Here is a 26,574-nt window from a genome sequence, read left to right on the forward strand (position 1 = left end):
TATTATGTCTGAAAAATGCCAAGTCATCTGTTTGATTCAATATTTGAATTGCTATAATATAGAGCGTAATAACGTATGCTATATGAGGCTGTATTAATTTGCCAAACCTAGCAACCTTCCAGTACCTAAACGGAGCTTGCAAGAGAGCTGGAGAGGGACTTCTTACATGGGCATGTAGTGAGAGTACAAGGGAGGATGGTTTCAGACTGAAAAGAAGGCAGGTGTAGATTGGATATTAGGAAGAAATTCTTTACTGTGCGGGTAGTGAGACAGGAACAGAACAGAACTGAACAGAAAGTTCAAAGAAGCTGTAGATGCCCTGTCCCTGGAAGTGTTCAGTACCGAGCTGGATGGTGCTTTGATCAATCCCATCAAGTGGAAGGTGTCCCTGCCTATGGTAGGGGGCTAGAACATGGTGTATCTGTAAGGTCCTTTCCAAACCAAACCATTCTATGATTCTGTGGTATCGTGCTCTATTAAAATGGTAAATACGTGTTTTGAAAAACATGCAAAACATGAGTTCCACTTAGCAGTCTTTCAGTGAGAGTGAAAAAGTAGGTCGGCCAACTTATAATTAAGATGCATAAAAAGCCCTGGTGTGTGGAATAGTTACCAAAGATCTCAGTGGTTCTGCTTCCTTCATGCTCAGTGATTTTCTTTATGAAAGAAGGGGGTAACTTAGCAACGCTTTGAGAAGTGGAAGAATTTTTTGTTGAATGTTCCCTTTCCAACTTTTCTCACATGTACTGAGAACTATATTAGCAGAACTCTATTTTCATGTCCTTTCAGTAATGTGTTTTTTAATGCTGAGACTCAAATGGATTCTTAGAAGAAGGGACAGCTGATTGTTACCAGTCTGAGTTCAATATTACTATTAGCTGTGTATTTCTTTATAAAGCTGAGAAACCATAATATTTTGGGCACACATGTTTTTATTTTTTTATTCTAGTAAGTTTTCAAAACTGACGTCCTGTATGTATTGTGTGTTGAGTGAAATATTGCACTGTGAGTTCAAAAGACAGAAAAAGAGAAGGGTAGTATAGACTTTGGGGTGGAGAAGGTAAAAGATGTTTGTGATTTAAAGGTAATCACTAAGAGACCTAACCAAAGAGCAGTCCTTGAACGGGTTTTATGTGGGCTGCTCCCACCAGCTGTTTTCATCTACATTTTTGTTGCTGCTTCAGCACCTATTTGCATATTTTGTAGCTGAGTTGGGGAAGATATTTTCTGTGTTACTTGTGCATTATATTATGGATGAATGGTAGCACACCCTTCCTGCCCATGGCTGCCTCCATTCACTGTCTGGAGTTGCACACACCTCAAGTGTAGGTGTGTTCAGAGGGTGCTGCTTATTGGTAAGTACAGTGATTATCTTTAGAGTAGCTGGTTTTCCATGCATCTCTATGTATCTTTTTGCCCTTGGCTACTTGAGAGATATGTAGCATTCTGAAAGTGGAAAATGTGCTTTTATTGTGCAGTGTAGTATAAACCCGTGTTTCAGGATTTTTTTGTTTGTTTTGTTTTCTTGCAGTGGAAGCTTTAACATTCCCTCCGTCCTCAGGGAAATCTTTCATTATGGGAACAGATGAAGCCCTTGAAAATGAACTGGGTCTTGGAGAACTGGCAGGCCTTACTGTAGCAAATGAGGCAGATTCGCTGACTTATGATGTAAGTGGTTATTAATGGTAACTCAACATCCTTCTATCTTGTTGAAGGCAGATGCAAGTTACTTGTATGTAGACTCAGCAGAAAACATTCTCCAGTCAAAATTATGCTGCCAGAGGATGTCACAAAGTTTTACTTGACAAAGCTGTCCTTGCCATACACAGCAGCATTCAAGCTCTCTACAAGCCCCTGTCCTCTCATTTGCCTGCCATGTTATGCAAGTGAAAGTAAATCAGTGATGGAGGTACAGCTGGGCATGTGTAACCCAGTGACTGAGCAAAAAAAATAAGGATGTCATGGCCAGCAGATTGAGAGATGTTTATGTCCCTTCTACATGGGCTGTATGCAGTTTTGGGCCACTCCACTTCAAAGTGGGGTTGTAGAGAATTTGAAGAGCATCTGGTAGCTTCTGACTGATGAATAGGTGTTAAGGCAGCTAGTCTTGCTCAGCTGTTAGGAGGATGAGGAGTGCTTGAATAGCAGCTTGCAGGTATTAGAAGGGTGCATGTAAGGATGACAGAGCCAAGGTTCTCCATAGTGCCAGGCATTAAGGCAGAAGAAAACAACAGCAAGTTACAGCTTGGGAGGTTCAGGTAAGACACTGGGGGAGAAAGTTTTTTTTTCTCTGAAACAGCTTGCTCAGAGAAACAGTGGAATCCCTCTCCTGAGAGATATTGAAGACTTGGCTGGAGCAGAGCTGTGGTTACATTACCTGGTGTGGGCAATATATTCATTTCAAATGGGAAATTGGACCAGAACTCTTTGAAAGGTTCTGTGGCTAAGTGTGTAGCCTTATTTTTCTTGCACTGTTTATGAAAAAAATCTTTCTTAAAATGGTATCTTTTCAGTTGTATGCAATTCTTTTCTGTATTTCTGATTTCTTGGGAAAAGATACTTCAGTTATTAATTTAATCATCTGTTATTGTGTCATCTGTCAGCTTCAGATTAATCTTGCTATTGCATTGCCCAGCCATGTCAAGGCTGAGGGATTTCAGAGATAATTTTTAATAGTGTGCTGGGGAAGAATCCTACCCTTCAGTAAATCTGACTCTTAAATAATCATTATCTGAGATTTTACCATCACAAGTGAATTCTGAGGCTTTAGAAATAAGATGCAGGTCCTTACTTTGAAGTTCTACCCCTGTATGCACTTGTAAAGCAATGGAATACATAGTTAATAAAAGCTTATGCACATTTTCAGAGTGCCACTGTAGAGATGCCACTATAGCAAGTTTCTGAACATGTGATATGTTATGAATCATCAGTATAGCAATGAATGCAGAGCATTTCTGCTAAAATTCAGTATTTTAATATTATCTCCTAATTTGGTCTCAGTTCTTAATGTTTTTATTCATTGTCCCTAACTATGTCTTCAGAAAGGGGTATGAATGAATTTCTGTTACAGATACTCCTAAAAATCCAAGGCTGGATTTTAAATTCAGAGAACATGACAAACATAACCCATCTGTGCAAGATGCTTCCATTGCTTGACTTCATTGTGCAAGTGTCCATGTAAACTGTTGTGTTTGTTCATGTCTCTGTATCCTGAACTAACAGCTTTCATTTATGGAGTAGCACCTATCCACTCCAGTCCTTTCCTGCATGGTAGAGAATACTAATTTCTATTTGTTCATTTGTCCAGTGCCTGTATGAAATCATGTGATCAGGAATTCATAGTCATGGTTACCTTGACTCTTACCTTTTTCTAGTGCTGACAATTAAAAAAAAAATTTACAATACTGTTTGTTCTAGTTACTGTGCACGTCATTGAAGCAAAATGAAAGGCTGGTGTTTCTATGTCAAGTTTCATTGTAAGTGTAGCTTACAGATAATGTAATGTTTCTATTTTGGACTGTTTCATACATCTGGCTGCCAAATATGAACAAGGTATGATTAGTGAAAATTTAGTATGTTATTTTTAAGTGTCAGTTTTCAATCATATGGAGAATTAAGTTGAAAGATCACGTGAATCAGTCTTTAAATATATTTGCTTTCAAGAGTAGCAAACACTTTTTCCATTTTTTGTCCCTTTCATCCCACTGACATTTTTGCTGCATTCTTTTCTTCTACAAAATGGCAGCATTAGCCTACCTCATTTAATGGTTTCAGTTTTTTGCATATTGCTTTGACTGTAAGTTGAAGAATGGTTTTCACTTGGTAATGGAGATTATGAATTTATTACTTAAAAAACAACTTTTTTCTTTTGTAGATAGGTTTTAGAGTATCTAACGATTAAGTTTGCCAGATTTCTAGCCAATACACTTAAGTTTGCCTTTTCTTTTTCCTTCCTTTACACATTCTTGACAAATGTTTACTTTGGTTGGCTATGTTTTTTTCCCTAGTCTTCTGGATAGATTAAGCAACTTCATAAAATTATAGTAGTTAAGAGTAGCTGAACTACAAAATCATTGCATTTAATGTTGAATACTGATTTGAAGGTTTTGAATTTCACAGTAGGCCCTTGTTTGATTTCTTATGTCTTTGAACGAGTGCCTGTAATTGCATGTCATTGCTGGTTTTAGTTCTCAATTTGTTTTCAATTCATTTTTGATTTTGTGTAGACACAAATAGTATTATAAGTGGCAAATCCATATCAGCTGCTAATTTTGGGGTTGGCATCCCCCCAACTGCTTTTCAAGCCTTTGGTTACCTCCCTGTTGTACTTTGGTGGGAAGAGACAGAAGGAGGTTGTCTGCTGCATGAGTAATCAGCCTCATAGCTTGTGAGACTGGTGGGTAGAGTGATGTGGTGCAGCCAGGTGGGTGATGTGTCAGGGCTAGAATCTGTTTCCACCTCTGCTACTGGTGTGCTGGCTGGGACTGCCCTCCATCTACTTTGCAGTTTATAAACTACCCATCTTGGACTCCTTTTGGAAGGACATTTTTGAATGAAAGACAAGCAAATGGAGAATATTATGCTGCCAGGACTGGAATTCACTGTTAGGCCATCTGAGGTGTCTTTGTGGCTTTTGCAGATGCGGCACAGAACCTGTGCTGCTGGTATGGCAGCTGGAGGGCAGGAGGGTTCCCTCCATCACCTAATTGGCATTAGGTGCCTATGTTGAGGCAACCAAATTCCTCTCCAGGTATCTGTACATCTTGTACCCTTTTTGCTGAGACTTTCTTGGCCAGTCTTCAGAAAATCTGCCAGAGCTGCTAACTGTGCAGTCCTGCCCCATCCTTGTACCAGCTCGAGCATTTGTCTGTTCCTTCACTGAGCCAACTTGGCTCAGTAAACTGGCAAAGAAACTGACTGTCTTCCTGAGCAAAGCAATATGTCATTGCTAAGAAATATGATGAGACTAAACCTGCTGTTTCTTATGGCTCCTTTCTCCTTGTTTAAAATCGATAGAATCTTTTAAATTATGTATATTTTTATTATTAAATCCAGATGTAACAAAGCTTAAGAAAAAGCACTTCTGTTCTTAAACCTCCTCTTTCACCTCCAGTCCCCAGAATAAAATGTTTCTTGAAGTGGCTCAAAACAGTTGTCTCGTCTTTGCAATTCAAAGATATAAATTATATAGAATTATCTGTAGATTTCAACATGATAAACATCAGTAAAATTGTTTGTTTTCTTGGTTTTCCATAACCACCATCAGCAATGGTTATGAAAAGGTAAATTTAACTCGCGACATTCTTGACTGACAGGTAAAAAGTCTGTTCAGTATTTTTTGTCAATATTTGTTGAGAGGAGCAATATTGAAGTAACTTACTTTTTTTAAAAGCTTCCTTTTTGGATCTTCTAAAATGCATTTATTGCCAAATTATTGTGTCTGTATACACGATACCTTATTGCCTGCCAGTTAGATTCTTAGTGTGTAGCCAAATCCTTTTTGCCTTTTTTTTCTATTCTGGCAAACTTTACTTGTTATGTGTTATTACAGAGCTTGTGTTGCCTTAGCTGGATAAGTTAGGTTGTGTTCCTTTCTGTGCTTCTAGAGAATTCTGTGTTTCTCTCAGATCTTTGCTTTAGAGGTGCCATGCCAGTAGTGCTTTAGATATTCAGGGATTGCACCTTGGTGAGTCAAGCCCAGCTTTGTAGGTGAATGAGCCAGTAGGTATAGATCAGATTTTAAATACTTAATTTGAGTTCACTGAAGTATCAGTGCTTTTAAAGTGTGTCATTTTACAGACATGAGAGTATTTCAGATTTGCATAGAATTTATTACTGTGGATACGACATTGCTTGTATGGAATATGGCTACCTTGGTTCTCATTTTGAAGTGTCTGGTTAGTGTTAAGTGGACTGTTATTTGAGAGCAGGTTGTTGTGAAAAGTGGGTGAGGTAATTTGACTTCTGAAAATGCCAAACTAAATTTTTGATTTCTTTCTTTTGTTGTGCCAAACTAAATTTTTGATTTCTTCCTTTTGTTGTGCCTTCCAGCTTAATTACAAGTTTGGCATTTTTTTTATTAGATAGCCAACAATAAGGATGCATTGAGAAAGACTTGGAACCCCAAATTTACGTTAAGAAGTCACTTTGATGGAATAAGAGGTCTCGCTTTTCATCCGGTTGAACCAGTCTTAATAACAGCTTCAGAGGACCATACATTAAAAATGTGGAATTTACAAAAAACAGCCCCAGCAAAAAAGTAAGATTTTTTCTCTTTTCTTCAAAAACAATTTTAATTTATGAAGGAAAACAAACATAGACCCTACTTCACTGAATGACCCTCGCAGCTAATGGAAACTGTTCCTTGAATTTAAGAGTAGGAAAACAAGCTCTCAGAGAAGGGTGGAGATGCCTAAGGAATGCCAGAAAAAATTCATGTGTGTTTGTGAATGTGTTTTGTTTGCGAAGAGGAAAACCATTCACTTTTTTATATTTTCCTTGTATATAACAAAACAAATTAATTTACTTGTGAAAATATTTGGATGCGGCCTGTTAGTGTGCTTGCATGTGTATATAAATGTATAGGATGCATTTATATATATATGCATATGTATGTATACACATACATGCATATACATGTGTACAGCTTGAAACTCTGAGATGTTGCCAGGTTCCTGTGTTCACTGTCTCTTGCAAATTGCTGGGAATTTGTGGAAATTAGAGGGAATTTGTGGCAGGGCTGGTGTGATTAAGGGAGTACGTCACAGCTTTGAGGAGAACTGGGCATAACACAGAGTCCTCCCTTGGACTGATAAAGTCCAGAGCAGCAAATTTTGAAGCACTTCAGTGTCAATAGAAAAACTATGAGTCCAAAACTTCTTTGCTCCAATAGGAACAATTAATGATACATTTCATGAGATACTGATGTTTCTCCACTCTTTCTGTTCTGCTGATGTACCTACCTACTTATATTGTATATACCTACTATGATGGGTCTGTGGACTACTCTGAAGGTCTTTAAACAAAGAAACAAATCCTATCGTGTTTTGAAAGACTGCAAATGGTTCCTAGACACATGAAAAATTGTGTTGGGGGAGGAAGTTGTAGGAGAAACACTGCAAAAGATGTAGCAGGTGTTTTAATGATTCAGTGATTCTGGCACATTTTTGTAAAGCATTGTATAGGATGGTATGCATGTTAACATTTCTTTCATACTTCATTTAGGAGTGCTTCTCTTGATGTAGAGCCAATATATACCTTCCGAGCACATAAGTAAGTATTTCCTGAGAAATACTGATGTATTTTGAGAAAGATGTGATTTTTAAACATATTTTTTTAAAAAATAATATCTACCTTATCAGCTACTGATTTCATGTGATGTTTTTAGTTCCTATGTTGTTTAGAATACCTGCATGTGTTCTTCTCCTTTCTTCATAGTTATTTATGTCTGAAGTCAGGTACACCACAATTTTAAAATGGAAAGCCTATAAATGATCCTATTCAAATTTGATTAGGTGTTCTGTTCATCGTTGCAGCTTTTGCGTTTTTGCCACATACTTGCATATGTGGAATGAAATTGAAGAAGAATGAATGCAGTGAATTTAAACCTACTGAGATGATTTAATGAAAGAGCCTTAAATCTTTTCAAAAGAGAAAAAGTCTGTTTCTGTGAAATATAAAATCCTGGAGTTTTAATGGTGATAGTTTTCACATTTCATGTGCATAATGATTAATTTTTTTTATTGTAGTTGTGTTACCAGATATTTTGGAGGGTATTTTTGTGGTAACTCTTGTAGCATATAATTTCATTATGCAGAATTTTTTTTGCAATCCATGCAGCAAGTGAACTGTATCTAACATGGAAATTTGAGGATTCTGAAAAATGACATTGCATTTCGTGTAATGAAGATGTTAATAGTTGGTGGTTTTTTGGGGCTTTCTTCCAGTGGACCAGTGCTCTGTGTGGTGATGAGCAGTAATGGTGAACAGTGCTACAGTGGGGGAACGGATGGCCTCATCCATGGCTGGAACACAACCAACCCAAACATCGACCCCTATGACTCTTATGGTACGTTGCTGTAACATGCAGCAGCGAAATGATAAGTTTAGTGACAGTAATGTTATGTCTCTAAAATCGTGTAATTTATAGATAATGCTTCTGTGAAAGTTTAAAAGAGCAAATGGAATGTTATCTTCAATTACTTAAAGTAACCTTTTTGTTTAATGCTGATGCTGCTTGATGGCAAGATAAAATGTCATTTTCTTTAAAAAGGCCTTGATCTCATTATAGTTTTGAGAAATAGCTAGTCTAAAGTAAGGTTTTAAAAGTACAGGTCTAAATCTGATGATTTGGCAAGTACAGGAAATGTGTATTTTAGTGTTCTTTGGCAAATTTCTGTGGAGCTGAGATAAAATGGTTTTATAGTTTGAGAGCAAAGCTATTAATGTTGGTTAGAAACAACTAAAAAGGTCCAATTTGGTAAAATTTACCAGATTTGACTGGATGTCAGCCTTGTGTCTAAATAATTTCATGATTTATTTTTCACTTCCAGTAGCTTCAAATGCAGTTGGCCTCAAAGCTAACTTCTGCATAAAAGGGACTGCTGTGGCATTAATGGCTGTTTGAAAGTGAATTTTAGCAATGAAGAGTGTTTTGCCAAATTCAGTACTGTCCCTTCTGCTGAAGCGTTGTTTTGTTCCTTTAGTTGTAAACTGGGTAATTGAATGTCACGTGTGCTGCTGAAATTCAAGCATCGTAATGCCAGAATAATTAAAACTTCTATATTGGTATGATGTGATTGATCTTGGGGTTTTTTATGGATTATCTTCCAAAGGTTGGTGCCTAAACACAGGCTAAGATACAGCTATTAACCTAATTCAGAATTCAGATTTTGTTTTGAAATGTGTTTTGCTGTGTTTTGTTCACAGATCCTTCTGTTCTAAGAGGTGCTTTTGTAGGCCATACTGATGCAGTGTGGGGTCTGGTTTACAGTGGAGCTCACCAGCGCTTGCTATCCTGTTCAGCAGACGGCACTATACGTTTATGGAAAGCTACAGAAATTGCTCCAGCTCTCAATATATTTAATGATAATCAAGGTACAGAAAATTACCCTACCCTGAAGTCCATCACTGTTCAGACTGACGTAATTTTGGCAACTGAATGGAAATACTTCTTGCGCTTCTTTCTGAGTTTTGTATCTTTATGAATGTTTTTGGGAAGAGTAAATTTTGTGACCTGTCTGCATGCAAGGGGACAGTTAGATACATCTAAAAGCCAACTGCTGCAGATGATCTGTTGATGTTACTAGCACCATGGAAGATAATGTATTAATTCCATAATTCACAGTCAAATTTAAGTTTCCACTAGGCCCTTGCTTTTAGTTTATCCAGAATAAAAAGCCCTTTCTTCCCCCAGTGGAAGTTTGGAGTAACCAGGTATTTCACCTCAGGCCAGTGTCATTGTACCTTCCAGATTTGTTCCTTGTGCCTCTAACACAGATATTCCACTTGAATTTCTGAGTTTGCACATTAACTAAACAACAATAACCTAAACACTGCTAGTTGGAAGAAAGTACTTTGGAGTTAGTTACTGAAATGTCATGCACAAGTGAAAATCCCACTGGTTAGAATCTAATTTCTGGTAGTTGCTGTCTGTCTTGAGTCAGAGTGCTCCAGAACAAGCCCATTGACATTGCCAAACTCTCTTAGAGCTGATAGTCATTGAAGACAGCCCATGAGCTGGGACAGTTCCTTGTCTCTTCAGAAAAACTTTGAGGCAAAATAAACCTTGTCACACCTGAACATGTCAAATTTTACTGTAAAGCTGGTCAGATATGCCATTACTTGTTAGTTAAAACAAACTGAGCAAAATAAAAACATTCCACATATTTTAGTTTTTGCAAAACTATGTTTCTAAAGGTTGGCAGGCTTCTTATTGCCAGCTTGCAATGAGAACTTCCTGGTAGAATGTTGGGGTTTGTTACTGTGAGTCGTTTTGGTTTTAATTATTAAACTAAAGGGGAAGGGGGAGTAGTCTTGCCTCACAGAACTACTATTAGGACTTTTTTTGTATTCTAAACTGGAATGAGGCCCAGTTGTGAAATCCAAAGACTGAAAACTCAGTTTTTCTATGACTTATTGATAACCTTGAACAAACCCCCTAAAGTATCTGTCATTCATTATTGAAGTCCTTTAGATTAACCATTGTAGGCTTACCAGGAAGCTGCATATAAGCATGCATGGCAGTGATAGAAAAGGTCACTTGACAAACTGTGTTTTCTTCTCCCACCAATCCTTTTTGCCTTTTTTTTCGAATACTTGTTGGTAACTACTGCCATTCCTGAGAAATATTCCTGAAGTCCTGTGTCTCAGAAAGATATTTCTTCCATGAATCTTTAGAGTTTACAGGGATGTGATGGTATTCCTGTGTTATCTGAATCTATGATCCAACATTAGTTTGCTTAAAATTCAGTTTCTCACTCTCTATCTTTTCCTCCTCCTCCTGGCATCTGTTGCAACTGGTGTTGTTCTTTCACATAACAGGTGGTGAACAGGACATTTGAGAAGAAAAATCCTAAGGGATCTATCCTATGCCCAAGCTTTGCTGATTTGACCTTCTGTCCTGTAGTGTGTAGATAGCCACAGTATAAGGAGAGCAAATATATACCACAATAGGCAGGAGCTTTGAAATACAAGTTTTTAATGTATTTATATAACTTTAAATGATGACAGTTCCAGCGTGTAAAATCTGCACCCAGAGAACTTTGGTGGTTTTTTAAGCTCTGATTTTGTCTAAGTTAATTACAACAGCATTAATCATCTGTCAGTCAGTTGTTGTACCACTTCAATTTTATGTCCTTTTACTCAAAGCAATGGACTTTGGTGGAGTTTTTTTTGAGAATTGCTGTTACAATTAAAGGAAGGAAAAGGAACTAGGGAGTTCTTGCTTTCTTAATTTCAAAGTAAATTTCTGCACAGCTGCAGTTCTAGATACAGCATCCTTGTAAAGAATGTTGTTGATACACATGTCCAAAAAATAGAATTAAAATAGTTATCAACAGGGAAAGCTATTTAGATTGGCCTAATTTATATTTTAGAATGGAACATTTCCTTTCATAATCATGGTCCTTTTGATGTTGAAATGCTTACTTTTTTGTAAGGGGTTTTTTGTTTAATTTTTTTTCTTTACACCAACTACATCTTCTCTGCATTGTTTTCTAGAAATGGGAATCCCTTCATCAGTAGACCTTGTGAGCAGTGACCCAAGCCTCATGGTAGCATCATTTAACAGTGGACACACTAGCATTTTTAACATGGAGACACGGCAACGAATTCTTACCCTGGAGTCCAGTATGGATACTAGTATGTATCAAAAACCCCAAACCAACCAAAGGAAAAAAAAATGCTTTTTTAAGATTGATACTGTTGATAATCTTTTCAATGTTTCCAAAGAATCAGGCAGTGTCATGAGAAATTATAAGATGGATTGTGTTACAGATGATAAGCTGTGTTCTGAGATATAACAGTAAATTATTACTACTGCAGCAGACCTCGTGGGTATTGCAGTAGCAGAAGAGTGTGCGTACTTTTGAAATAAGATAGAAGAAACAAGCTCACACTCTGAATTCCTCTTCAAGGGATAGTAGCATGAGAAAAAGCACAAGTTTCTTTACACAATACAGCTTAGTGATCTTTGCAGATTCAGTATATGCATTTTCTCTTGCAATATAGAGGCAATATCAGGAAAATTAAACATTAAATTTATTTAAAAATTGGGTATTTGTGTCAATTCTTTTTTATTTTTCCTCAGAGGTATCCATTGTCTAAGTTTTATTGCACTCTTGGCTCATTTGGACTTGGGCTTTAGTTGAAATTTTCACTGTAGGAGGGAAGCAAAGCTCCAGTGAAAGAGCATTAGTTCACAAGGTCCCATATAATGCCTTGGATCATGACAGTGACCAATATTAGAAGTTTAAGAGGATACTGTGAAGAGCCTGTTATCAGTAAATTATTTTACCCTGACTTTACAAAAGAGACCAGAATGAACTGAAGCATAAGGTTTCATATTCAGGCCACAATGGCAATACATTGAGTCTTTTGAAATTTTGATACTTCTTCTCCCACCCTTAGGGTTTTATGTCACTGAATTCTACTATTTAATTATATTTTTTCAAAGGACTAAGCCATTTGTGTTGGCTTCGCTTGTATATTTTAAAATATTTAAATGCCTGTCATTTTATAAGAACAAATGGAAAGTGCCACATCTCTTCTTTAGGTTATTCCTTACTGTGCTGGATTTATTCTTTTAACTCACATTTTTGTTCCTTTCTAAAAAACCAGTTCTAAATTAGTTAACGCAATTTAGTGGAAGCCACCTTTCTTCTTCCCTCCCCTTCTCCCTTCTATTTTTTTCACCTCCTCCTTGCTGTAATTCCGTAATGTTCCTTTAGGAAAACAAGGCCCTGGTATGGCAACCAGCAGTCCCTCTTTAGTATCTTTAGTTATGTAACAGTACTATAAAGCTTACATGTATTTTAAAAAAATAAATTACTATTTCTGCAAGAACTAGACAAGAGGAAAATGTCACCTGAAATGCCCTAACAGACTGCTTAGGGACTCTGGTGCTCAGTATAAGCCTCTGCTTGGCATTTTCCAGCTGTGGGGGTGGCTGGCTGTGATGAAGGTTCACGTGCTTTTAGTAATTTTAGGGGACTTTATTAATATGAATGTGCCGTTTTTTCCCTTAACTTAGACTTTCATAATTTCCAAGTGTCCTATGATGCTGACACTGCTTTATGGTTCAGATTTTTATAGAACGGTGTAAAATGAGATCTTTACCATTTTAATAGCAAGTGAACCTTCAGTAGTATTCTATTTTGCTTATTTTAGTAAGAATTTTGATTAAATGATGTGAATGTTCTTTGGAAGCAATTTAGCTAAATACAATTAACATGAAACACAGTGTCTGTATTTTGATGTTCTGTGTAATGACTGTGGGTTTTGTCATAATCTATGCCTCTTAAGACCTCTCTTGCATTAACATGTGCATCACAGGAATGCCTGGATTTCTAACCAGAAAATTCCAATGTTTTTTTTCTCTCTATCTAGATATGTATTTTCTATATGCATGCTATTTCAGAATTACTGAAGGCAAGGAAATTTGCTCTCCTATGAATAGTCTAGCATCTTTTTTTTTAATAATAATTTCAATACATATGTATCAGATAATAAGAGGTAGATTTTGTTTGCTTCAAACATACTGCCTGTAGTGTTTATTTTCCTGTCCTGTATGTTATGAAGAAAGTTTGACTTGGCAAGAGGAGGAATGTGTGTGAATGAGGTGTTTTCACTCAGTTTTTGGTTTCACTTGTTTGCATGATGTGCCTATATAAAACCATGTCCAAAAGCTGGACTTTATTTGGCATACATTTGTTTTATGTATGTCTCTGTCCTGTGTAGTATGGAAAGTATTTTAGAGAAAAGTGCATAACGTAAGGTACTAACTGAGAGTTTCCAGGATATATAAGTAAGAAGTATTTTGCACATTAGATTGATTACATATTTATTTCTTGGTAGCAATCTTTCAAAGAACTTAGCAAATTACATAGACTGATGTGTGTTGGTTTTTTCTTAGCAGTCAGTTCTTCCTGTCAGATAAACAGAGTCATCAGCCATCCAACTCTTCCAATTAGTATCACTGCTCATGAAGACAGACACATCAAATTCTACGACAACAATACAGGTACGCATCTTTCCAGCAGGTCTTAGTCATAGCCATTGTATAATATAAATCATATTCCCAATTTTGCTATGATCAATATTATTCACACAAATGCTGAGGGATGTCAAGAATTGGATAGCCTTTGAAGCAGAAATCTCTTATCACCAACAGAGTCTAAAGATTGCCAGTCCACTTAAAGCTTTGTTGGCAAAGTGATAAGGAGCTTGCATCTCTCTCTCCATTCTTTTAGAATGCCCTGTGTATGGGGTTTATAAATATTTAACATAAAAGGTATTTTTTTCAAAATCTCCATGTTCTTATGTTTATGTTTCTTCTATTGGTTGTCTGTATTATTTTGCTCTAGAGAGCAGGAACCTCTGGTTCTCCTTTAGTGCTTCCTAGACCTCTGCCACATTTGACCTATGATTTCTTATTTTTAACATGAAATTCTTGCTGTAATTATAATAAGCTGTGATAAAACATTAATTCTCGCTGAGACATCTAACATTATTCCCTGTTCCTATGTAGTTTATATTCATTGCTTTTAGTATGCTCAGCCCCTGCCTTCCTTCCCATTCAAGATCTTACCTGAGAGCTCGAGAATTACCTGAGAATTACTTAATTCGCTTAAGGGGCGGATATTTAAAATGCACCGTGATTGTAGTGTCAGGGTGGCTTAAAGCAAAGGTCTCAAGCGTTGATGATACTGCTACTGTGCTTACCTTGGGAACTGTTGACATTAAAATGCTGACTTCCTGTATAGTTTCAGTGATTCAGTCATGGGACAAGATCTTGTGTTTATATCAGCTGTGGTAGGGTCATAAGCAGTGAATACAGATAACAAAGTTAACTGCAGAAAATAACCTAAATAAATCTTTTCTTTCAAAGGAAAACTGATCCACTCCATGGTAGCTCACTTAGATGCAGTTACAAGTTTAGCTGTTGATCCTAATGGCTTGTATTTGATGTCTGGCAGTAAGTACATTCAGATTTCGTTTTCTTTTTCTCATAATGGTGGCAGGCATGTAAATTATAAAGAAAACTGTTTTCCCTTTCTCTAGGCCACGACTGCTCGATTCGCTTGTGGAATCTTGAAAGCAAGACCTGCATCCAAGAATTTACTGCTCATCGCAAAAAATTTGATGAGTCCATTCATGATGTGGCATTCCACCCATCCAAATGTTATATTGCCAGTGCAGGAGCAGATGCCCTGGCTAAAGTGTTTGTATGACGGAGTGCTTCCTATTCAACTTTAGCTTTGTATATATTTAACCAGCTGCACAAAAGAGAAGAGGAGGGCATGAGTTGTTTTATCTTGCCCTGTAATTCAGAGAATGTTTCTAAGTGTTTAGTTTTGCAGGGTGCTGTTTTCTAAATTGACGTTTGTTCTGGTTTCTGTGAGCTCAGCTGGTGCTGAGAGCTTGGAATCTCTCAGTTTCAAAAAGGTGAAGAAAAAAAAAAAAAAAAAAAAAAAGCTTTTATTTAGAGGGTGTGAATTTTCGTCCAGGCAGGCCTTGGGTGAAACTAGGTCTACATATTCTCTATTCATAAAATGGAGTACTGGAAAGAAGGGGTCTAATTGCATCAGGGAGTAGGAAAAGAGGGAAACTTCCTAGGATGCTTCTCATTCTCAAATCACCTGGAAAAAGTGATTCAAAGTCAGTTCACATGCTCATTACTATATCATGTGAGAGGCACTTTGTCATCCCTTTGGTATGAATAAAGTAGATCTTGTTCAGAGAGCAGCAGTGGATAGTTAATCTCAGCCACCTGGCTGCTAGCCTAAGATAAATGCAATTAAAGGAAGGCAAATTACTAACATAAATTCAAATGCGGTAATATTTCTGTTACATCTTCTGTGTTTCTCAGTAAATATTTAGTTTGCAAAAAAAATTATATAATTTTTTTTAAGACTGTATTAGCATGTGGCTAGAAACTGAGCCTTTAGTCTAAATCCCAATTAACAACAGACTGACGCAGTCTGTATATACTGTAGTAGCAAATTTAACTTATTCAGATTTTAATGCTGTTTATTCTTGGAGATCTGGCACAAGAAATTATCACAAAGCTTTCCAAAGGAGCTGTCCTACAATTTTAGCTGTCAAACATTCATCTCCTCTTTCTGTTCCTGCTAAAAAGGGTATCATTCTGGGCATTAAGGATAACAGTGAAATATTTCATTTGAAGATTAAATCTGATGCTTTGTATGAGTCCTTTTAGTGGAATAGGTGGGAACTATACAAAGCTCCATCACTTTGAGAGATTCTGCTACTGTTAGAGATATTTCCCAGCTGCACCATTTGAGGGACTTTTTGCCTTGTCCATTTCACTGGGCATATGTGCCATTGATAGGGTTACCTGAAGAATGAGTGCTTCTCATAATTATTCAACAAATGTGCTTTGTTTATCTGTTCAGAGCTTCTCTGTTGATTTGACAAATAACTTTTGATCCAATCTATTATTCCTTTTATCCCTTCTTAAAGGAAGGCGAGTTAATTCTTCTCTGTTACGTGTCGTCATCAGAATTATTACTATTCATAAGCACGAGGTTGGTGTTTATCTCTGATGGGAATGGAAAGCAGAATTTCTGCTGGAGTTGATTTCTGGCACTGATATGAGTAGGAAAGAACCCAGTGCAGCTCTCCATATACCAGCCTGAGGTTAAGACTGGAAACTGATAAATAAATCTTTACCTTTAAACTGACACTTGGTAAGCAGGAGTCATTGAAAGTTATCAACATAAGGTTTGACTATGTTGTTTTTAGAGTGCCATTTGGGGATGGGACCACATCTGAAGTTGATCTCAGAGTTTAAACTAAGTATATTATTTAGAATAAAAGGTTGACCTGTGCTGTTTGAGCCTGCAACACATTATATGTACTGCTAAAATATCCTGGAATACCTTTTATTGCTCAGAATATTCACATGTCACTTCATGATAATTGGTATGCAATATATTTCCTTAGATAAGATTAGAACGTTTACCATGAAACAGATGACTACAATAATAATAATACAGATGATTTAGTTTTTATAAATTTTTTTGGTTATGATGAAAAGGAGGAAACTTGGCTGCAAAACTGAGCATTCAACTTTGTGAGAGTTCTGTGTACTTGACTCATATTCTTTCAGTGTCATTATTTTATTTCTTTTTGAAGAGAAAATTACAAAGATTTATTTGAAAAATTCTACAAGTTATGTATATTCTATATGTGTATATATATTGTAAACATGTATTAAATGTGTCTAGTAAGGGAAGACTCCATGGGTGCATTTTAATGTTTTAGTATTAAGAGTTCTTTTGAGTTTGTGTATACAAAGGATGATGGTTGTGAGTATGAAATGAATGTTGTGCTTTTGCTTACACAATACAGTATGTAGTCACAGTTGTTTAAATTGCTGTACATAAAAACTAATAGGCCAGCATGCTTGTTTTTAAAGACTGTCATTCTGATTACAATTGGAATGTAAGAAGTGGCTGTTCAAATGTGAATTGAAAGATGTTTCCTTCTCACTACTGAGCTCTTGCTCAAACCGAAAAGTGATTTTTTTTAAAAGCTGGCAATAGCTAGAGGATGAGGTGCCTTTAAAAAACAAAACAAAACAAATGTAGCCTTACAAAGAGGTTGTGGAATATATATATTTTTGTGCTTGTCTTCATAATTGATGTCAATGTCTTTTTACTGTACTTGCTCACATACTTGTAGGACTGCAGGGTATTGTGCATGAGCCTGTCAGATCTTCTGAACATCATCATAGGAGATAGGGTTGAAAAAATTATTTAGGTTATCTAGTCCATCTGCTTGCTGAAGCAGGGTTGTAGACTTGTGTGTTCTAATATTGTCTTGGCCAGTGAGATTTTTATATGTTCTAAAACAATTAGGCTTCCTTTTAAAGATTATTTTAAGGAATGCATCTCTCTGGCAGGAGGATTTATGTGGTATTTAGTAGCTCTTTTTTGTAACTTCATGCCAGTATTCCAAACCATGTTTTGTGCCATTTTACATATTCTTCATAGTCTTTGTAATTTGGAACCTGCATGCACACACTGGTTCCATCTGTATATTTTCATTCCTTTCTGCTTTCTTCAAGCTATTTTTTTAGTCTGCTTTTTTTGCACATTTCCTTGTTTTCATTCTTTAAGCTCAATTCTTCAAATATCGGTGTCCATACCACCATTCCACATGCATGATTTGTTGGACTTAGTCTGAGGGTCGTCTTAAGTGTTATTTGGTTGGGTTTATCCTCTGTAATGCAATGCTTTTGTGTAGGAAGACCAAACTTTTGATGTCTGACAAACTTAAATTGTATTTCTTTATGACAACTCCTTTAAATAACATTTGAGCATGGCTGCTTTTCAATTTTTTTCTTCACTTTTAGTATGTTAGAATTATTTTGCAGCTAGAGATTTAAATCCTGTTTCATGATTATCCTGGGTCTTACTTTGAACTTCTGACCTCTGAGGGCACTAAATTATTTTTATTTGTTCCCCTTTTATGTGCAGTTCTTCTTGGTTCAGTGTAATTAGTAACTTTCATTAGTGTGATACATATGTTTACTGAAAGTGTAAACAAAACTGAACCCAAACCTTATTCTTGGAAAAAACCCATTTTTCTGCAATGTCAGTATATAGCATTTTACCATTTCTATTTTTCCTGTATCTAATTTATATGGTAATTTTTTAATGGTTAGCTCATATAATTTTTTGTGTATGTTAGCCTGTGCTAATGATTTTGATTTTACTAACTAAATTAATGGGATAATTTTCAGTCCTTCTGTATGTTGAAAGTTGGTCCACTAGGTTTAAATACCCACTTTTAATTTACTTCACTGGACTGTTTGCTGTCACGTATTTGATTCAGTTACCAAAATGCTTGCACAGAATGATTTGGAGTAGCTTGGAAGAAGTTCTAGATATATTATGTTAGTCTTAGAAAATCCTAGTGTCTGCATTTATTTTTGGGCCTAAGAGAGAAAACTTCCACATAAAGGATTCACTGCTTTCTTCTCATTCATCTTTATTTTGATAAAATATGTTCTTTAGCAAGAAGCCTGTAGAACTATAGGCCATATACTGTAGGTTTATTTTTTAGGACATGTATTTTCAAATAATGTTACGTTAAAGCAGTCCCATGTAATTTGGGTGCAAGCTTGGTAAGTGTGTGGTGTTCACCATACAGCTTTGTGATTAGGTCATACAACACTGTTTTTCAGTTGTGAATTTAAATTAACCAGAGACTTGTTCTTTTGAATAAATGTATGAGAGATAAAGGACTTAGTTACACCACCTTTTCGGTACATTTGTTGGATCACAGATGTGTCCTCTTTCCCTTCCTCCTTAGGTTTTAACAATGTAATTTTGGGGAACAGCAGTTTCTGTAAATTCTGAAATGTAATTTCTCATGTATTCTTTGAGCAATGTTCGATGGGCAGAAGTGTGGAAACAAACAGTTGAAAAGCAGGCATAACTATCAGATAATCAAGTTTTGGTTTTATTAATGCCTTTCCAGATGTGTATTTGGAAACATTTGCAGGCTGTGGCTTGGCAGTGTGTTTACAGACTTCACCAGGTATCCAAGAGCTTACTTGGTGCCTGTATGAAGTACCTAGTCAACCTGAGTTGCATTAAGGAAGAAAATGCAGGCATTGTGGTTGTCCTAAGCTGAAATTTGCGGCTGTTTAGTGGAAGTTGGTTTGGACTACACTGTTAGAAATCAGAATACGATAACCTCTTCCATGTGGTTAATTGATTTGTATAAAATGTGGCAGTCTTTGACATGGCAATATGAGTTTTCTTGGGTAGCTGCTGTTCATGAGCATCATAGAGATGCTTTGCATAGTTGTTAGCATTGAGTGACTGAGAGGATGAAAAGATTTCCCTAAAAAAATGCTTAGATGTTTCAGGAAGCTCCCTTTTTTCTATAAAGGCATGAAGGTGTTGAGAATATTTCATCTAAATCTGATAACATGTTTAGTTGAAGAGAGCTACAATAGGTGAACAGTTTTGACTCTTTCATCATCAGTGTCTTTAAGCTTAGAGACAAACAGAGTTATGGAATCTATTTGCCTGTAAACTACCGCTGAAAGCCTCTGTCATGTTCCTACTGAGCAGCAGAGAAACTGATGGACAGCAGTGTTGATCCATTCAGTTATGTCAGGGATGTTTTACAAAAAAACAACCCCTATTGTAAAAGATAGTGTTAACTGCAGCAGAGCAAATGAACAAACTCCTGGGAAAGGGAGGAGTGGAGAAGGACTAGGATGACTCTTGTGTAAATAGTCCTTGTTTGGGCAAATGGTCTTGTTTAGCTGGTGGGAATGTTCCCAGGAGGGAGAATGATTGGCAACGTGACCTTTAAAAAAATGTCTGTGCCTGTGCTAATGAACGTACCTGTGTAGGTTATCTGTTCTTTTGGTATGTGCTTTTTACCTTCCCACTTAAATTTTCCTTTAGGATATGTTTTCTGAGAATCTTAAAATCTCATCTGCAATGAGCTCTTACTGCAGGATAAATTTCATAAAGGATTCCTGATTTTCCTCTTGAAGTGTTTTTTTGAAGGGTGGTAAGAGTTCCAGCTTCAGCTCCACCCCTCTCACCACCAAAAGGCTGATTTGTACCTCCTTACACCCAGTTCATTTAATTCTAGCGTGTTACCTCTTAGCCTGCCATCTGACTTGGTTTTGCTGCTCTGTAGTTCAGTTGTGAAAGTCTATGAATTGCTGTATCATTTAAGATATTTCTGAGAATTTGGATTCTGCTATAGAAGGCATAAATCCAGTTGAATAGTATAACGTGTGGATCTCGTCTGGTTTGTTGTCCGAAGAGACTTCTTGTTAGATTACGAAATCCAAACTATGGCTGAGCTAAAAATGCATTTAATAATATTATATTCTTAGCCCAACTTCTTCCTGCTTAAGTATAGATTGTGGTATTGTGTGTTAGACTCATTTTGCCCTGCTCATACTGCCAAGCCATGTTGTGATCCTGAGAGATCACACCAGTATTTAAACCATGCCCCGTGCATGTGTTTCTAAGCTGCTCAGAGCCTTGTGTTGACATGGTCCTCCAGGCCAGTCTTCTTTGAGTCTCTCAAGTTTGAATTGCAGGCTCCCAAAATTACTTTCTGGCTATTTTGAGTAACCCTTGGTCCTCACACCGGAGTATTAGACTGTGGTGTTGAGAAAAGATTTATGTATCAGGATTTGTACTATTCTGAAAGGGAAAGGATAAGTTACTGCCAAGCCAAATATTGTCATTATTTTTGGATTACTTATGAAAAGCAGCCAAAAACATTGTATAAGGGATATATGATGGACTTCAAGCTAATATTTTTCCATTAAGAATTTATTTTTTTATGCTTCCTGTCATCAAGATACAGTGCTTTTGAATGTAGTTTGTTTTCAGATGTATGGCTCCTAGAATTGTTTCCTTGCAGTTGGACATTTGCAATTGTGCATCAGTTTTGAAAACTGTCTCATATGTGTTAGCACTTCTTTTGGAAATGCAAACTGAGCATGTTAACTAATGATTTCTTGTACCATTATAGTCTAAGCAGACTGAAAAGCAGTCTTGTGCTATGTTTTCCTTGAATAGTGCATCTGAAAAAACTTGTAGAAGGAACTCCCATGATGAGATGACTTTTGTTGCTGTAAGGTTCTCTGTTGACATTTGTCAGTTTTGCGTTGTATTTTGCGTAATTATCTTCAGTTGACTGCCAGGTTAAAAAAGACAAATTTCTTTGCCATGTGGACTATAGGTTGGATATTTTTTTTGTCATTTTTACTTATTAATATACTTTCTTATTTTCTACTAGAATTTAGCTGCTACCTGGCAGCTCTCTTTAGGAGAAGTTACTACAGGTGATAACCACTAACATGTTAGTAAGTACAGTGGCTTCCCTTCTGTTTTGGGTCATTTCCATGGCAGATTGTTGATATGAAAAGGCTACTGTGGCTGATATATGAACAAGCTAAAGGATATTAAAGATTCCCCTTCAGAACTATCCTGAGGTTATGATTTTATACACCAGTTTTGAATGACTACTTTGAAACAATGTTGGGCTTAAGTGTCTTGCAGAATTTTGGATCCAAATGAGAAATACCTACTTGTTGAGTAATAGTCTGCTTGTCAATTTTTTGTGTATGGCTCAGTACGAGGCTGTGTCAGAATTGCAGTACCAACAAAATTACCTTGTTTAAATGCAACTGTTGTACAAAAGTGAATGTTATTTTGAGTGAGAAATTCTGTTTTCTAATTTATGAAGGAAATAGTTTTCTTGGGAGTAAGCATCCATAAATGTAATATATTTCATGATTTTGAAAAGGTTTATTAATCATGGGACGTGAGAAAAATGAAAGTGATTCATTCTCCAAAGATTTGTTAAGTGTTTATTATTACAAGTATAAATTTTTGCTTTAAATGGAAATGCTTCTTCAAAAATTTAGTATTAAACTTCTTACTAAAACTCAGTAGTTTAAAATGCTGGATAAATATCTAAAATGGCAAAGATAGAAAATTCAGAGGGAGATTATTTTGAAATACGCCAGTGTCATTTTGAGCTTCTCAAGTGTAGCCCTGAATTTTCTCTTTATCACTGCAATTCATATTTTGTGAAACTTCTTGGATAGGTTATATTTAAAGCTACATTCACTTGCCTGAATAAGTCAAATAAATATTTTGTCATTTAAAATTATATAGATCTGCTTATGTTAGTGTGCCATTTAAAATGAGACCCCATTGAGGTAACCATGCAGGTATTTGTGTTGGTATGACAGTAGTGAAGTGGGGTATCTGTGTACTGTACCCGCATTCTGTGCTGAGCAAAATCACACAGACTTCCAGAAATAAGCAATGGTTTTTAAGAGCAGCTTTATTTAATGTTGCAGCAGCAAGTGTCATTTGTATCATATAATTATGTAAATTGGGTGCTAATAAATACTATTTTTCAACATTTTGCATTGTGTTCATAATTCTGCATTTTATCACAAGATATGTGTGGTTTTGGAGTGAGTACTAAGAGGGGAAGTGGATTAGGAGTAAGACAAGTAGACTTGGAGGGGTTTGAGGTAACTCCATGTGAAATTCCTACTGAACTGTGCAGCGTGTTACTGTTCACAGGAGTACCTTGGTTTTTCTGTTCTCCGTATGTCTTGGTTTCGTACTGCTGCGCCAGCTTGGCTCTGTTGACACCCCACATCCTTCCATGTGCTGAGGCACGTGGTGCCTGTGTGGGGGTGAGTGTGGGGTGAGCAGACATGTGGAGTGGGTGCGGTTGTGCAGGAGCTGGTCTGTCAGCAGGCGTTGTTCACAACCAGACACGTGGCCATTCCCGAGGACAGCGTTCATTCAACATAAAAATAAATGTGGTTCTGCCCTTAGGGAGAGGATGAGGGAGAGCAAACCACACATCACAGATGGCAGCTGCGTTGCTACAGGAAGGTGCTCAGAACGGCACTGTGAGGGGGTGGCAGGAGAACCTACACAGAACTGAGGAGAACAAGTTGTTGTCAGTGAGCCCATCCTGTTTTTTCTGAGCTTGTAGGTGGGATAAGCAAAGTTCTTATCTTTTCTTGGTAGGTATAAAATAGCCTGATTGGTCCTACTCATCTTCCTGCCTCATAGGAAAGGAGGAATCGCTTTATGAATTGACAGTACAATCTCATTCACCCCTGTGTGAATGCTTCTAGAAGATTCCTGAGGTAGGGGGAAAAAGGAGATTTAGTGAATAACATATGAGTGACCCTCGCATGAGGGAGGACTTCTTAACATGCTTGTGGGTTTGCCTGTGAATAAGATGGCCCCATGATGATTTGCATGTGAGAAAAGTGAGTATACTTGGTGATACAGTGGAACTTCTACAATTTCTTGTGCTTAAAAAGAAGTAGTTTCTACAACTGATGAAATTCTTGAGCTGCACTATCAGAGTTCTCATTAGAAGTCAGAGGAGGGGTTAAACTGGTGTTAAGAAAAATAACGTGTTTCTTGCCATTCAGTAAGACTGACACAGTTGATTGTGAGCAGTGTTGCTGATGCAGTGCTAAAACCTTCATCCCCCTGCTCCCCCAGTTTAACAAGGAAAATTGATTATTTTGAGGAATTTGAAGCATTCAGCTGCATAGATGTACATTTGTAATGTTTTCAATATGTAGGTGATTTAGCAAATGTAAATGGCCTGATATTGTCTAAGATGTCTCAAAATGAGATGGTAATGGAAAAGAAAAGGGATCAAGTTGTTTCTGTAATGTTGCTCATGGACAGAGAAAAATAGGTAGCAGAATGATAGTGGCTTTGTTCAACCATGAAGTAATTTAAGGTATGTATACCATAGAAAAGTGACTAAAATTTGGTGTCTACATAATATTTCTGATACTACCTACTGCTTGCTTTGACTTTCTGAGTAGATAACGTGGATAATTTCCTGTGTGATTACAGATAGGATGTAAAATCACTAAATAGGTTTAGATTGGGTTGATCCTGGCAGGATGCTTAACTCCAGAGCTTTTCCTGATTACTGGTATGACTCCCCCTGTGTGCTGGAGAGCCATGGGGGAAGGAGTGTGAGGAGGAAGGGGAAGCTTGTCTGCCCACATGTCAGCAGCAGCCATGGCAAAACTCTCCTCTTGCTGAACCAGCAAAGCAGCAGCAGAGGAGCAGGAGGTGCACACTGCAGGCGATGCTGTCTGTGCAGGGTGGCACAGTGACAGCAGAAATGCTGAGTGTCCTGCTCTGGAGAAACTTCAGAGAGTTACTTCTCTCTGAAGCAGTGGCTGAACTCTTAATAGAATTTGGTGGCTCACCAAAAATGTGAGTGACTAATGCTGGAGTTGGCAAGAGATGCTGAAACAGCTCTGCCAAGGCTTCCAGAGCATGGACATCAGTAGGTATTTCCAGGTAGGTGTTCTGCAGTGTGATTGCTGAGCACTCATAAGCCACCAGCCCAACTCTGAGTGCAAAGATGCTTATTTCTTAGGGACAGGGTGATCAGACAACACCCTCTAGAATGTGTATGCAGTGACTAGTTCAGACAGCTCCCATCTCTTCTCTTGGGGATGCTCTGCCAGACAGCAGGTTCCACTGCACTGGTCAGACATCTGAAACTGGAGTGGCCCAGCATCAAGTGACTGGACATTTTGGGACTTTTGATTCAGTCCCACATATAGAAAGTGCATAGAGCCTGTGTTATTTTTTTCAGCTTCCAAAGGAGGTCTGGTTCCAAATAAGACATGATCTTGCAGACCTTAGAAAGTACATATAATTTTGATGTCCATCAGTCATTAGGCTCTGCTTCAGCTGACTGATTCCTCTGACAGGTAATTTTGTGGTAACTCACTCTAAGGATCTTTTTCATCTGAGCATGTAAAAGGACAACACTGAAGCACCCAGGGTTTGGCTGGTAGACTTGCTAAGTCTTCCATAATGTAGTAATAACCTCAGCTGTGTTTCAGAAACTTAAAATGCCATGGGCTGCATTTGCTGTTTATTTTTTAACCCCATATGAGATGACGTGTACTGCATGTGCCTTTAGGACAATTTTATTGCAAGAGATATAGCAACTTATGTTGATGAGTTCAAAATAGCTTGTATATGCTACAGAAGGAGTTCTGCTGCTTTCTTCAAGCAAATATTTGAACATTGAACCCCTTTGAACATTTATCTATATATGTAAGTTATCTTGGTTTTTTTTTAATAAAACAGTATTTAGAGACTTTAGTAGGTGGCAAGTGATTTGATATTTGAAGTGAAGTGATATGAAAGGTAAGAGTGGAGAGGAGTGTGTTCTGTGATTTCATGGAAGGGAGTATTCTTCAAAATTTGAGGCTTCTGCTTAAGTTTATGGTGTTTATGGATAGGACATTTAAGTTTAGATGAGAGTTGGATTAAACCACTTTCACAGTTTGAGTTTTGACAATTTCAGGATCATCCCAACAAGTAAATAAAAATGCACATTGAGAAACAAGCACTATAGTTGTTCAGTATACTTAAGAGAAGCCATTGTTGTATTTTTGTATAGTTGTTCAGTAAACTTAAAAGAAACCATTTGAACAACAACAAACCCTGAAGTGCCCTTTATAAGTGCTTGACAAAAGATAACTGTGCAACTTTCCTGTGAAAATGCATTTGAAAGCTTAATGTCATTGCTTGAAGTTTTTAGGAAAAACTTACATCCCTTATGCGCATCCTAAAGAACACATGTGCTCTAGCTGTTCCTCAAGTGTTGGCCATCACTGCTGTGCTTTTGGCAGAGCAGAAGTGAAGCACTGGGGAGTCTCTGCAGGGTACCAGTCTTTGGTGCTGCAAGAGTACATTCAGGATGGAGAACAATATGTGGTGGTGAGCTGCTGCATTAAAAATTAAACCACAGTATTAAAGAATAACTGTAAGTTAGAGTTTATGCCTTTTTCTCAGGGAGCCCCAAACCAAGCTCCAAACAAACAGGTTTTCAGACAATAAATCTGGTGTCTGAAATGAAGTACCCAGTAAATTCAGCTTGAGTTTTGTCCAGTCCATGTAATGTCCCTTGTTGACAGAGAAAGATGTGTTCAGCAGACAGGTAGTGAGGAGCTGGGTCAGGAGATGGGGGATATCAGGAGTTGCTCTGCTTATGCCTAACTCCCTATCCTTAATCATTTTTTCAAGCCAGAAGCTATTGCTGTGAAGTGCAGCAGCACAGATTAGTGGTAAAAACTCTGCATACAAATATATTTGTGGAAGCTGACAGTGTCCCATGCTTTCAGTCTGGGTAGAGTGGTTGAATTGATGGTACTCGGTTAAAGCTGGAATTTAATGTTTCTTCTCAGGGGAAGCGATGAACTTTCACTGTGTAAAACCACTGTTTTGTCCAAAATTGGTTTTG

At 37.2% G+C, this 26,574-nt stretch overlaps 1 protein-coding gene across 7 annotated transcripts in view; it reads left to right on the forward strand.

Annotated features, from left to right (window-relative positions):
• The window catches only part of STRN (striatin), a 69,028-nt gene extending 46,357 nt beyond the window's left edge, over positions 1 to 22,671 (forward strand). For 6 of the 7 annotated variants that reach the window (XM_058835979.1, XM_058835981.1, XM_058835982.1 and 3 more), the window contains 9 exons: positions 1,532 to 1,668; positions 6,084 to 6,259; positions 7,225 to 7,272; positions 7,947 to 8,068; positions 8,929 to 9,096; positions 11,221 to 11,361; positions 13,634 to 13,741; positions 14,609 to 14,695; positions 14,782 to 22,671. In XM_058835979.1, the coding sequence (XP_058691962.1) occupies positions 1,532 to 1,668; positions 6,084 to 6,259; positions 7,225 to 7,272; positions 7,947 to 8,068; positions 8,929 to 9,096; positions 11,221 to 11,361; positions 13,634 to 13,741; positions 14,609 to 14,695; positions 14,782 to 14,951 (1,157 nt within the window). In that variant the 3' untranslated portion in view covers positions 14,952 to 22,671. The remainder of the gene's footprint in view (positions 1 to 1,531; positions 1,669 to 6,083; positions 6,260 to 7,224; positions 7,273 to 7,946; positions 8,069 to 8,928; positions 9,097 to 11,220; positions 11,362 to 13,633; positions 13,742 to 14,608; positions 14,696 to 14,781) is intronic. The other variant, XM_058835980.1, reaches the window with a different exon arrangement.
• The last annotated feature ends 3,903 nt before the right edge of the window (positions 22,672 to 26,574 follow it).

The sequence above is a fragment of the Poecile atricapillus genome, chromosome 3, assembly GCF_030490865.1.
Source record: "Poecile atricapillus isolate bPoeAtr1 chromosome 3, bPoeAtr1.hap1, whole genome shotgun sequence".
NCBI classification, from domain to species: domain Eukaryota; kingdom Metazoa; phylum Chordata; class Aves; order Passeriformes; family Paridae; genus Poecile; species Poecile atricapillus.